Source organism: Mustela nivalis, assembly GCF_964662115.1.
Source record: "Mustela nivalis genome assembly, chromosome: 1".
In the NCBI taxonomy this organism is placed as follows: domain Eukaryota; kingdom Metazoa; phylum Chordata; class Mammalia; order Carnivora; family Mustelidae; genus Mustela; species Mustela nivalis.
In genome coordinates, this window is record NC_139020.1 from 201382213 (window position 1) to 201395467 (window position 13255).

The 13255-nt window shown below is 49.2% G+C and overlaps 1 protein-coding gene across 1 annotated transcript in view; it reads left to right on the plus strand.

The window, feature by feature from the left end:
* Positions 1 to 11: 11 nt before the first annotated feature.
* The window catches only part of SUGP1 (SURP and G-patch domain containing 1), a 31793-nt gene continuing 18549 nt past the window's right edge, over positions 12 to 13255 (plus strand). The window contains exons 1-6 of the mRNA XM_082706579.1: positions 12 to 113; positions 2001 to 2175; positions 7257 to 7357; positions 9386 to 9586; positions 11675 to 11798; positions 12332 to 12432. Of these exons, the coding sequence (XP_082562705.1) occupies positions 80 to 113; positions 2001 to 2175; positions 7257 to 7357; positions 9386 to 9586; positions 11675 to 11798; positions 12332 to 12432 (736 nt within the window). The 5' untranslated portion in view covers positions 12 to 79. The remainder of the gene's footprint in view (positions 114 to 2000; positions 2176 to 7256; positions 7358 to 9385; positions 9587 to 11674; positions 11799 to 12331; positions 12433 to 13255) is intronic.

Here is a 13255-nt window from a genome sequence, read left to right on the forward strand (position 1 = left end):
GGACTGGACTACATCTCCCATCAGGCCATGCGCACTATAACTAGCCTTTTCAAGTGGAACCGGAGCATTGTGGGATTGTATGAGTCTCAAGATGGACAACCGGGATGTTGCAGGTAACAGCCCCCGCCTCCCTTGAAGCGCCCTCCTGGGTCAGCGGGGCTACGCGTCGCGGTTTTGTCTTCCCATCGGGTCTGCCCGGACCCACGGGCTCCTCGCCTCAGTCCCTAGGGCATCCCAAAGCGGAGGCTTATGCATCTTCCCCGTCTCCTGAGACCCCAGACCCAGTTGCTGCCCCCACCGCCGGGTTTGCTGTGGGCGCCTGGTGTTCCATAAAGGCCGCCCCTGGGTCGGCCCTGTTCTCCCTTTCCCGAACAATCGCCTTCAGGACTGTTCAGAGCTCTGTTCCGCGAAACAGCAGCAATTTTGGGCTGTCCTGCGCCCCTCTGTTCGTAGCAACCGTGGTCTGGCCTGTGTCCACTTGGCGAAAAAGCTGCTTTTTGGAACTGCTCTAGCACCGTCTCTACACACTTTCTCGGTCTTTTGAGCCCCCACTTTACCACAAGTCTTCCCTTTCCTCTCTCCTAGCCCTAGCGGTCCCCCGCCCTCAAGACTGGGATGCATTCATTCAGCAAATACTGTGCTAGGCCCTATGCTAGGCGCTGGGGATGCAGTGGTAATGCTAAAGGGTCCTACTTTCCTGAAGGTTATTTTCTACTGGGCCGTCAGACAATGCACCCAGAGGAAGTATTTACAAAGACACAGGTTATAATGATGTGAGAGAATGGGGGTGGAGGCTGCTGATATTGGGTGGTGAAGGAAGGCCTTTTAGGCAGAAGGCATTTGAGATGAGAAGATGGCAGCTATGGGAAGGCCTGGAGGGCAGAGCTCTGCCCTCCAGGCCTTCCCACACAGAGGGGTGACAGCCAGTGCAAAGTCTTTGGGCTGTGACAGGCTTGTCATTTTGAAGAATGTCAAGAATGAAGTGGAAGTGAGGAGGGGAGTCTCTTCTGACAGGGCCCTGAAAATCAACTTTCAGAATTTGGATTTTAGTCTGAGTCCCATGAGGAACCCTTGAGGTGTCTTCTCACCTTCATCTGAAGACACCATCATCCTCCAAGACACCATCCAAGCCTCCTCATTGGTCTTCTTGCTGCCACCGTGCACTCTACAATTAGTATCCAGAATTATCTTTAAAATACTGTTTGTCAGCTTAATACTCCTCTGTTCCTCCATAGAGCCCTTAAAGTAAAACCTAGACTCCTCCATCTTGCACCCCCCACTTCCATTCCTTAAATAGTGTGCTCTGGCCACAGAGGGCCCTTGCATATACCAGGCTTCTTTTTGCCTTAGGTTTTTTGTGTTTTTTTTTTTAAGATTTTTAAAATTTATTTGACAGAGAGAGGTAACACAAGCAGGGGGAGTGGGAGAGGGAGAAGCAGGCTTCCTGCTGAGTGGGGAGCCTGATGCGGAGTTCGATTCCAGGACCCTGGGATCATGACCTGAGCTGAAGGCCGCCGCTTAACTACTGGGCTACCTAGCGCCTCATGCTTTAGGTTTTTGCAACTGCTTATTCTGCCCAGATAGCTTCCCAGGTGGCTTTTCAGGAGGCTGGCCCTTTATCTTTCTGGTTTCAACTTAAATGTCTTTTCTTCTATCAGTTACTTTCTGGCTGCCCTAGCTGTATAGGTGCTCATCTATCATTCTTCTAATCCCTTTTTTTGGTTTCTAGCAAAGAGCTCTTACTACAATTTTACTGCAGCTTTTTGGGTGTAAGCCTATTGCCTTCTTTGCCCAAGGTGAGACCCACATTGGCAGAGATCCCTTCTCTGGTTGAGCTGAGCACCTGGTACATTAGCTAAGTAAATATTCATGGAATAAATCAAGAAGTTGACATTTGAATGTCAGTTGGTGCAGGCAGCCACAACTGGGCTGCTCCTGTAGCAGCCGCTATACATGTATGTGGAGCAAAGATGATTTCTGATCTGAGTTTTTCTCCTCAGGAAAGGCTAACCGGTGGTTTGGGGTTGCTCCTCCCAAGTCCGGAAAAATGAACATGAACATCCTTCACCAGGAGGAGCTCATTGCTCAGAAGAAACGTGAAATTGAAGCCAAAATGGAGCAGAAAGCCAAGCAGAATCAGGTGGTCATCAGCCCTCAGCCCCCACATCCTGGCGAGTAAGTTCCCCCTGCAGCTGGGCTGGGGTATTAGAGGGTCATTGGCAGAGGGTTTTGTGTTCAAGGGCAGTCTGGGTATTCTAGCACCTGGCCACAACCTGGTGATGCAAGGAGTGACACAGATGCTCTGTTTCAGAAGGCTCAGGTGGCAAGAGAGAAACTGGTGTCGTGTGGGAGCTCAGAGGATGGCCTGCCTATATTCACCAGTTATTTACTGCTGACCAGCTGTGGGCTAGGGCCCAGGGATGTAGCACGGAACAAAACCCCAGACTCCCATCTCTACCCTTTTGGGGCTCATGGTCTACTAACGAAGAGGGTGCCAGTTCTACCCCAGAGCTGCCAATGGGTATCATGAGGCAGTGTGTTCCCCGGTGCAGGAGCCACTGTGGGGGCACAGCAGAGGCTCTCCATTCTCAGAGCCAGCCCACTGAGGAAGCAGGGAAAGACCTATCTAGTAGAAGACAGGAAGGAAAGAGAGCCCTTGTGTGTCAGGTGGCTCAAGCTGTTGCATCAAAGTGGTTGTTTCATAGCCAAGCAGGAGGAGGAGAAATGCTCAGGGCACCCAAGAGTTTTGAGCAGGGGTGATGTAATTAGGATGACGAGATCCAAGAATTTTAGGGTGGAGATTGACAGTCAGAGAGACAGGCCCCTTCCTCTGGGGTCTGAAGCATGGAGTATGTTAAACCCTCTACAGAGCTGTCTCAGCTTCCACCTTTTCTAAGAATCTATGGCACATCATTGAGGGGAGGACTTAGACCTTATTCTTAACGAGAACCCAGAGCCTGGGATCTCCAAGGCACTTATGAATGTGGGGACTGGATATGGAGTGATCCGTCAGTCAGTGGGCTTGTGGCTCTTACCCTAGGGTTATAGAAGGACTTGCACAAGATGGGAGAGATCTATAGACATGCTTCCAAGTAGGTCTCCTGGAAGCAGCTGGATCCCAGCACCAGCATCAGGCAGGTGGATGCATGATACAGTTAGCTTTGGAAATAAGGTTATTTCTTTAACTGTAAAAGCCTAGAACAACAAGTGTTAGAATTTCTCACTGAAGAAATAAACATTCAAGTTGCCTCAAGGCAACCATTTTGCTAACCCTAACCCTACTCCGTGTCTTTGCTTTGTTTCACAAAGTTATGATCCATTTCATGTGCTACTTCCCCCTCACCTTTTTATTTTATTTATATTTAAAAGATTTTATTTATTTATTTGACAGAGAGAGACACGGTGAGAGAGGGAACGCAAGCAGAGGGAGTGGGAGAGGGAGAAGCCGGCTTCCTGCCGAGCAGGGAGCTCAATGTGGGGCTTGATCCCAGGATTCTGGGCTCATGACCTGAGCTGAAAGCAGACACTTAATGACTGAGCCACCCAGGCATCCCATACCCCTCAACTTTTTTAAAGAAAACCTTTCCCTGGATCGCAACTCTTTAGAACCATTATAGTTTTTAAGTTTTATTCTTACTAAGATATAATTAATATGTCATAAAGGTGGTCTTTTTTTTTTTTTTAAGATTTTATTTATTTATTTGACAGATAGATCACAAGTAGGCAGAGAGGCAGGCAGAGAGAGGAAGGAAGGCAGGCTCCCTGCTGAGCAGAGAGCGCGATGCGGGGCTCGATCCCAGGACCCTGGGATCATGATCTGAGCTGAAGGCAGAGGCGATGCGGGGCTCGATCCCAGGACCCTGGGATCATGATCTGAGCTGAAGGCAGAGGCTTTAATCCACTGAGCCACCTAGGTGCCCCTGGTCTTTTAAACTATACAATTTAGTGATTTTTTGGTAAATTCACGATGTCATGCAACCATCACCAATATGTAGTTCTAGAACATTTGTGTCATCCCAAAAGGAAACTCAGTATTCATTTGCATTCACTCCCTATTTCCTCCTTCCCCGGCCCATGCCAGCCCCTAATTTACCATCATTATGGATTGATCTGTCCTACATATTTTAAACATTTGGCCTTTTATGTCTGGCTTCTTTCACTGGACAGGATGCTTTCAAGGTTTACTTTTTAGAAAGCGTCAGGACTTCATTCCTTTTCATGGCCAAATAATATTCTGCTGTGTGGATGGATCATGTGTTGTTTATCCTTTTATCAGGAGCCAGAATTTTTAAAGGCTGCGTAATATCTCTTACCACCTATTAATGGGTGGTTTTCAAGTGGGATTCATTTGCTGCTTGCTGCTGCCCTGAGGTGTTTTCTTGTCTTTCATTGTCTCCACCTTCTTTCCATCCCTCTTGAGGGAGATATTCATAGTATGAGGACAAGGGCAGGGTCAGCAGAACCTTCTCCTTTGTATGGGGGAAAAAAAATTTTACAGGGGTACCTGGGTGGTGCAGTCCATTGAGTGTCCAACTCTTGGTTTTGACTCAGGTTGTGGGTGATCTCAGGGTTGTGGGATCAAGCCCCACGTCGGGCTCCATGCTTGGCACGGAGTCCACTTGATACACTCTCTCCCTCTCCTTCTGTCCTTCCCTGCTGTGCTTGTGTGGGCTCTTTCTCTCTCTAAAAAATAAATAAATCTTGGGATGCTGGGTGGCTCAGTCGGTTAAGTGTCTGCCTTCGGCTTAGGTCATGATCCCAGAGTCCTGGGATCCAACCCTGTGTCGGGCTCCCTGCTCAGCTGGGAGTCTGCTTCTCCCTCTGCCTACTCTCTCTGTCTGACAAATAAATAAAATCTTAAAAAAAAAAAAATCTTCAAAAAAAAAAAAAACCCACACAACTTTACGTATATGTGGCAGACTTTATGGAAACTGAAGGAGAGGAAAACGAGGCAAAACCAAAATGAATTTTAACGCTGCAACCCAGAAACAGTGCTGTTAGCATTTTGTTGGGTTTTTTTCCTTTTTTTTTTAAGATTTGTGAGAGAGAGAGCAACAGAGCATGAGCAAAGGGGAGGGGTGGAGGGAGGAGCAGGCTGCCCGGGAGCAGGGGCCCCAAAGGCAGATGCTTAACTGACTGAGCTACCCAGACACCCTTCAATGGGTTTTTCTTTCTTTCTCCCTCTCTTTCTTTCTTTCAAGATTTTATTTATTTATTTGACAGAGAGAGACATAGTGAGAGAGGGAACATAAGCTTGGGGAGAGGGAGAGGGAGAAGCAGCATTCCTGCTGAGCAGGTGGCCTGATGTGGGGCTCAGTTCTAGGACCCTGGGATCATGACTTGAGCCAAAGGCAGATTCTTGATGACTGAGCCACCCAGGCACCTCTTGATGTTTTTTCCTAACAATTTTTTTTTTTTTTTAATTTGACATAGTTGGGGAGGAGAGAGTAAGCACAAGCAGGCAGAATGGCAGACAGGGGAGGAGACTTCCCGCTGAGCAAGGAGCCAGATGTGGGACTCTGTCCCAAGGCAGCTGCTTAACCAACTAAGCCACCCAAGCGCCCCTAACAATTTTAATTCAGATTTTTTTTTTACATAAATAAGGCCGTATTGTAGTTGTTGTCTGGTTTTCTTTGGGGGTGGCATTGGAAGGGTAGGAGGAGATGGGGAGGGAGAGAAAGAATCGTAAGCAGGCTCCGTGCTCAGTACAGAGAATGATGTCGGGCTCAGTCTCACCCTGAGATGATGACCTAAGTAGCAGTCAAGAGTGGGATTCTTGGGGCGCCTGGGTGGCTCAGTGGATTAAGCCGCTGCCTTCGGCTCAGGTCATGATCTCAGGGTCCTGGGATCGAGCCCCGCATCTGGCTTTCTGCTTGGCAGGGAGCCTGCTTCCCCCTCTCTCTCTGCCTGCCTCTCTGCCTACTTGTGATCTCTCTCTCTGTCAAATAAATAAAATCTTAAAAAAAAAAAAGTTTTAAAAAGAAATTTTAAAAAAAGGAAAGAAAGAGTGGGATTCTTAACCACCCCTGTAGTTTTATATCCTGCTTTTTTTTTTTTTTCATATAAAGTTGCACTTTATTGCTTTATCTCTAGAATTTTTGGTTTTCAGGGCTGCTTCATCTGCCCAATGGAAGTCCTGTGATTTATTTAACTAGTGCTACTTTTTTCCATTTTTAATTCATTATAACAGATTTTTAAAAGAATAAGACTTTTTAGAATTTTACAATTTTTAGAAGAATAAAACTTAATTTTGAAGGAAAAACTCTAGGCCTGTGGGCTCCCTGAGCCTTTACCAATTATTGGATGTGTCACTGTAACGATAATGATAATTGTGTTATAATAATAAAATATGTAATATATAACAATTACACAAGTATTAGTAATTTAATAACTAATAACAAAAGTTAGAGGGTTGTGTGGCCTTGAAAGCAACATATATGAGCAATTTCTGAGGTTTGGGCAGAGTGGTATGTTATAGTAGAAACCGGAAGAAATATGATATATACTATGATTGTAGCCTTATTTCCTTCTGTTTCTAATTAGGGGACAAATAAAAGAAATACACTAAAGAGTTAGTAATGGCTGTTCTGAGGGAAGAGACTCTTCTGGATGTTTCCCTTTGCTTTCCATTTTCCTATGTTCCTGTTTGTTCCATAATAAGCCTCCCTCGCCTTTATGATCAGGAAAAATGAATTTGAATTAAACATTTAGGCTCCTTCGTTTGTTTTATTGCTGACTTGTTGAAAATAGATGTTTAAGCATAACTTTGCAAACAAAAGAGAGTGTAAAAATAGTAAGAATACAAAATTCCCCTTTAATTCTTCTACCAAATGATTGCTTTGGGTGTTTTGGTGTGCACCGGTGATACCCACAGAAGTGCCATTTGGCTCAGGCCCCGAACTGCAGTGACGTGGGTATAAACACACAGGCCCTGCCTTGGAAATCTCTGATATCTAGCTGAGAAGACAGACATGGGAGCCAGGAACAGCCCAAATAGTTAACAAGGATGCAGGTGCTATGCGGGCGGGGCAGGTGCTTCTGAGCTGTCAATATAGATAGTATCGCTTTGACTGGAGCAACATTATTCCATTTTACTATGAAGGCTGCTCTGTGCACTTAGTAGTCCCCACTCTCTGGGGGAGGGTTTTAGGTCCCACTAGGTAAGAATGTGGGTTGGGTGTGGGGCTGAGATGGGAGAGACAGACCCCTGCCCCTCCTCTGTGGCTCACCATCTCTGTCCTCTGTCTTGGGTCTAGAATTGCGAATGCACACAACTCTTCCATTTCCAACAAGTTTGCTAATGATGGCAGCTTCTTGCAGCAGTTTCTGAAGTTGCAGAAGGCGCAGACCAGCACAGGTGAGTGCCCTCACCCATTTCCTGAGTCTCCCTCTGTTGTGACTCGTCCTGCTGGCTCTCTCCTCTGAGGGTCCCTAGGCATCACAGTAATAGCAGGCCCTGCCTCACACTTATTCCTCTGATCCCGTACTGATTGGGATGAATTCTGTTCATCCTACAGTACCTGACCAAGGGGAGAGCTTAGACCCATTCTTCAAGGTGCTTACCCTAAAGGAACAGAGACAGATAAGCCAGGTTTCAGTCCAGCGGGCAGGGGCCTGACTAAAAACGCCCTGGGTGTTGGGGAATGTCATGGAAAAGATGTGCCCTCCAGTTGGCCAGTGAGCTGGACCCTGGCTGGCACTCAGCGGCCCCTTGCCTCCTCCCCTGTGCTTGAAATGCGGGCTCCCCTTGTTTTTCCCACTCCTGGAAGCTACTCCAAGCACATAGTCTTGAGAGAGTGCTGTGGTATTGAGAACATCTGTGAGTATATGTGACTGAACCCACTTGAGGTCTCTATAAACTTTCAAGATTTGGTGGGCGGGTGCAGGGATCCATTCATGTTGCTGCCGCCCAAGACAAGCCTCATATGCAAGTTCCTTTTGCTTATTACAGCTACTTACAAGCCTGGAGTGGCCTTCCTTTTTCTGTGGTCTCTTCCTGCTCTCTGAGTATAGGGGCCAGTTTCAGATTACACCAGGGAAACTCCCCTGAGGATTACAGACCAACATTAGATCTGTGGGATCACATCATGAGTTAGGGCAGCAACTTAGGTTTAGGGATGGGACCCCATCCCTAGGTAGGAGGGCCACCTGGTCTATGGGAGCTCCATGGGACATGTGAGGTGTGAGAATCCCTCACTACAGGGAGTCCCCCCATATCTGTGGTTGTACAGTTTACCAGTCAGCTTAATTTTTTAAAATTTTTATTTATTTTTATTTCAGAGAGAGCATGCAGGAATAGGGGGGAGGAGCTGAGCAGGGAGCCCTACACGGGGCCCTGAGATCATGACCTGAGCTGAAGGCAGATTTTATTTATTCATTAGAGAGAGTGGGTGAGGCAGAGGGAGAAGCAGACTCCGCACTGATCCCTGAGATCATGACCTGAGCTGAAGGCAGATTTTATTTATTCATTAGAGAGAGTGGGTGAGGCAGAGGGAGAAGCAGACTCCGCACTGAGTAGGGAGCCTAATGTGGGGCTCAATCCTAGGACCCTGGGATTGTGACCTGAGCTAAAAGCCGTTGCTTAACTGATGGAGCCACCCAGATGCCCCCCAATTTTGTTTTTTATAAAAGATTCATTTATTTTAGAGAGAGTGCCTGCATGGGTGGGGGTAGGGAAAGAGGGAGATAGAATCTGAAGCAGACTCCCCGCTGAGTGGGTAGCCTGTAGTGACACCAGATTTCAAGACCCTGAGATCATGACCTGAGCCAAAATCAAGAGTCGGATCATTAACTGACTGAACCATCCAGATGCCCCCTCAGTCAGCTTACTTTTAGTGTAAGAAAGTTGCTGGCAAAACAGCTGACCTTCAGTCTTTGTCAGTCTTTCTAGGAAATAGCTAAGAAACCTAACCTAACTAACCTAAGATGAAATCATCCACAGAGGGAGGGAGAATTTCAGCCCTTCGCTGAAGGATCTTAGGCCAGAAGCTGTGTTTGAAAAGCCCCGAGTAGGCTGTCTCCAGCTTGCCACTGGCAGGAGGAATGGTCATGGCCAGGTGTGGGGATTCAGGCCTGACCCAGCGGAGCTGGCACATCCTTGGGCGCAAATGTTAGGGAGTCTTCTGCCAGAGCTGCTGCCTGCAGAGCCCAGCCTTTCTGTTCCAGGCTGAGTGACCGTGACAAGTCATTCTTCTCTGAGCCTTAGTGTCCTCTTCTATAAAATGAGGGTGGTGTCCTCTCTTGGTGCCCACCCCCCTGCCAGTCACCATGCTGGAAGCCAAGGACTCCGCCCTACTTAATGCACTCACGCCTACGTGTTAGGAGAGAAGATGGGGAAATGTGCGTCTCAGACCTTGAGCATGGGTGTCTTTCTTTCTATGCCAAGATGCCCCACCTAGCACGCCCAGCGCCCCCACTCGAGTCCCCCCACGTACTGGGAAGAGGCCCCCGCTCATCAGCAGCCCTCCAGGCCAGGTGAAGAACTATGTGCACGCCAAGCAGCTGCCCGTGGCCAGCCGCCCAAGTGTCTTCCAGTCTCCTGATGAGGATGAGGAGGAAGACTACGAGCAGTGGCTGGAGATCAAAGGTAGGGTGCGGGAGCTGCCACCTTACTTTGACCACTGCCCTCCAGCTCCATGGGTGGGACCCGTGGTCAGTGGGGAAGGTGTGGCTAGTGGGGGGGGGCACCAGCCCCCCAGGCTGAGCCGAGGGCCAGCATGGGACCCTCCAGGCTTGGGGGGAGAGAAGAAAGGGTGTGGGGAGCAGTGAAAGGGAAGTGTGGAGGGGCTATAGACTGTGGACTTTGTTCTGGGAGCCGTGGGAACCATCCTCCACCCATGTGGGCTGGTCTGCAGCCAGGGCTGTGGCCTTCTCAGAGGAGGGTTCAGTTATGTCTCTCCTTGTCCCAACATGAGAGGGGGAGCTTCCCTGCTTGCCCTGTCTGGGTGTGTGCTTTCTGAGCCCTCTGAGAACCACACGCCTCTTCTCATCATGGGTTGTTGTCCCCACCAGTTTGGGCCAGAGGTGCAAGCCCACAGGTTGGAGGACATGCTCTCCTGTCCAGGGGAAGGATGGTCATTTTTCTTGGAAAGCCAGTCTAGACCATATATTGTAGGAGGGCGGTGCGGTGCGGTGCGATGGCAGCACTCCCACTGTGTCTGACTCCATCTGCATTCGGAATGAGGCTTCAGTGCCTCCTGAGCTGTGTGGAGGCCTGGGCCATCTCTGCCCCAGCCAGGCTGACAGATTGAAGGAACCATATAGTTATACTGTGACAGCCTTCAGACTTGTTACTCTCAGGGAGGGTGCTGGCTTGTGGCCATGCATCTGAGCAGATCAGGGGCCATTCATTGTCAGGATGGAGCCAGGGAGGGGGCTCTTTCCTGAGGCATCACGGCAGCTCTGACAGCACCCTGCTAGGAAGCAATGCTTTTAGGAGAGCAGGGAGCAGTGAGTGTTTCAAGGTCATTGAGGCCTCTTACGGGTTGCTATTGATGTGGCTTCGGAAAAGCACCTGTGCCTGTAAATGGCAAGCAGGTCAGTGTCATGACCAGGCAGTCAGGAAGAGTGTAAGGATAGGGGGAAAGGTGGCTACAGAAAGTCCTTGGGATCTCTTGAGGGTCCTCCTCAGGCTCCAGGTTTCTGACCTCCCATCCCGCAGCTTCCTGGCAGCCAAAGCAATAAGAGGAATAAGTCTGGCTGCAGGTTTGGTGTCTAGCCCCTTGCTGAGAGCAGTGAACATTCCTAGGCAGTGGCAGGGAGAAATTTCTTCTGGGAGTTCTCATAAAAGGAACAGGAGTTATAAATTGGCCTAGAGATGCCTCGGGAACAGGCCAGCAATAAAATACAAAAACAAGTTCCACGCGGATCAAAGGGGAGGCTAATAAAACTACAAAAAGAACATTTCTGTAGCTCTGTTCACTGTAAAGACCCTGAGGTAATGATTAAGCCTGTTGCTGTGAGCGCCCCTGGCACCCAGATGGTGGTCTGGAAACACTTCCTCCCTCATGGACACCAGGACTTCTTGGAGAAATGGCTGGCTCTAGGTCTGGTCAGGAAGTGTATGAGATGACCCTGGAGCACCTTGTCCCAACAGATAGCGAGGAGGCCATCAGAGACTCCTGGGGTCAGGCCCAAAGGCCTCGGGAGCCAGCTTGAAGAGGCTCTACCAGCCGCAGAGGGGACAATTGAGCTTCTGTGATGACGTTAATTGCAATGGATTGAAACCCAGCTGATATGTTTAAAATGGATTGAAACTCACTCAATGTGTTTAAGTCAGAGCTTGTAATGATACTTTAAAAAGGAATCTGTCATCTTTGAAGGGTGACAGGAAACCAGTTTGTTAAACTGAACCCTGGTGAATAAAAAGAATGAAGCATTTCAGAAAAAGGGGGAGACTGGCTATGTTTTCTCACGTCTCTCTCCAAGCATGGGCATCAGCCTGGTCTCCCAGAAGCTCCCACACTTCTCTCCCGCCCAGTGTGTCTCACGAAGACTGTTTAGACGGCCTCCCCCCTCGTCACAGTGCTTTGTGCTTGGACCCAGGACACCCGACAACCTCCCGCATTTCACCCTCTTCTCCCCCACCCCTCTGTCGTTGTGGTCCATAGAGAGAGTGTGCCTGTTGACTGTGGGGTGTGTGAGTTGAACCCCAGTACTGACAGCCTCCTTAAAGTTTCACCCCCAGAGGGAGCCGAGACTCGGAAAGTGATAGAGAAATTGGCCCGCTTTGTGGCAGAAGGAGGCCCCGAGTTAGAAAAAGTAGCTATGGAGAACTACAAGGATAACCCGGCGTTTTCGTAAGTATTTCTGGGAGGGGAAGGCCACCACTACTTAATATTCTTGACACACAGTAGTATGTTCGCTCTTGTAAAATCCTGCTGGTTACTGAGGCTAGTCGGGGCTGGGGGCTTGCTCGTGTGGGCCAGACTGGTCTGAGTTTCCAAGTACTTACTCACACCAGAGGCCACAGGGGCTCCGGTATGATGCGGAGGCTTAGTCTTAGGACCCATCAAGGTGTCTCTGCTCACCAGACTGCTTTTGTTTTGTTTTTGTTTTTAATGTTTTTAAGATTTTATTTATTTGAGAGAGCACAAGTGGGCAGAGGGGCAGAGGGAGAGGGAGAAACAGACTCCCTTCTGGGCAGGGAGCCCGACGTGGGGCTCCATCCCAGGACTCTGGGATCATGACCTGAGCCGAAGGCAGGTGCTTAACCGACTGAGCCACCCAGACACCCCACCAGCTTGCTTTTGTACAACATTCTTCAGAAGCTGCTTGGGTCACCCCATCCCGCTGCTCACCATTCTGTCTGTTTTTCGGAACTTCTCCCCAGGTTTTTGCATGATAAGAATAGCAGGGAATTCCTCTACTACAGAAAGAAGGTGGCTGAGATAAGAAAGGAGGCACAAAAGTTGCAGGCATCCTCTCAGAAAGGTAAGTGGGTGGAGGGGGTGGGAGGTTCTGGGAAGATGTGTGGACAGATCACATCCCATTTGGAAATGGGGTTCTGGGAGGCTCTGGTGCATGGGGTGGTGCCTAGGGCCCAGGTCTGTGCCCTCTCAGGCAGCCAGGGTCACACTGGGGATGGCATTGCCCCCTTCACCAGTGGTGGGCGGTGAGTAAGAGTCTGAGGGCCAAGGTCAAGGTCATTGTTATGTTCAAGAGCACTGCTCTGTGCATGTATAGGGTGCAAAGGGGTGGAATGCTTGTCTGTTGGTTCTTGGTCATTTAAATAAATGTTAATGAGCTCCTGCTGCCTCTCTGGCACAGAGGACATAAAGACAAATGTGCCTGTCACTTGGGGAGGGGGATTGAAGACAGCCAGGATCTTGGCTGGTGAGCTCCTGCTGGGGTATGTATCAGGGGAGGGGGAGATGCTAGCTGGTCTCCAGCCATCATGAAGTAAAATCCCAGCCAGATTGTGGTGGGTGGCAGGCGCACTGATGTTCAGGCCAAACACAGGCCACAGAGGTCAATATGTTTGTCTGTCTCCCACCGCCCTCTGTCCTCCTGCGCCTTCTCCCCAGGAGAGGAGGGCCAGGCCCACTTCTGTGTGTGACCTGGATGGCAGAAAGACTGAGGTGGGGCTCCCATCTCCCCTGCGGCCTGGCTCCAGACCTTCTCTCATGTTCCATTCTATGATCTATGGGGTGGGAAGGGACAGGGTGCAGGGTGGGGGTACGGGCTCAAGATAATATTGTAATATTAACTCTGGAATTTGGTCCCAGTGCAGTAATCTGATTCCCATTTGCCTGTT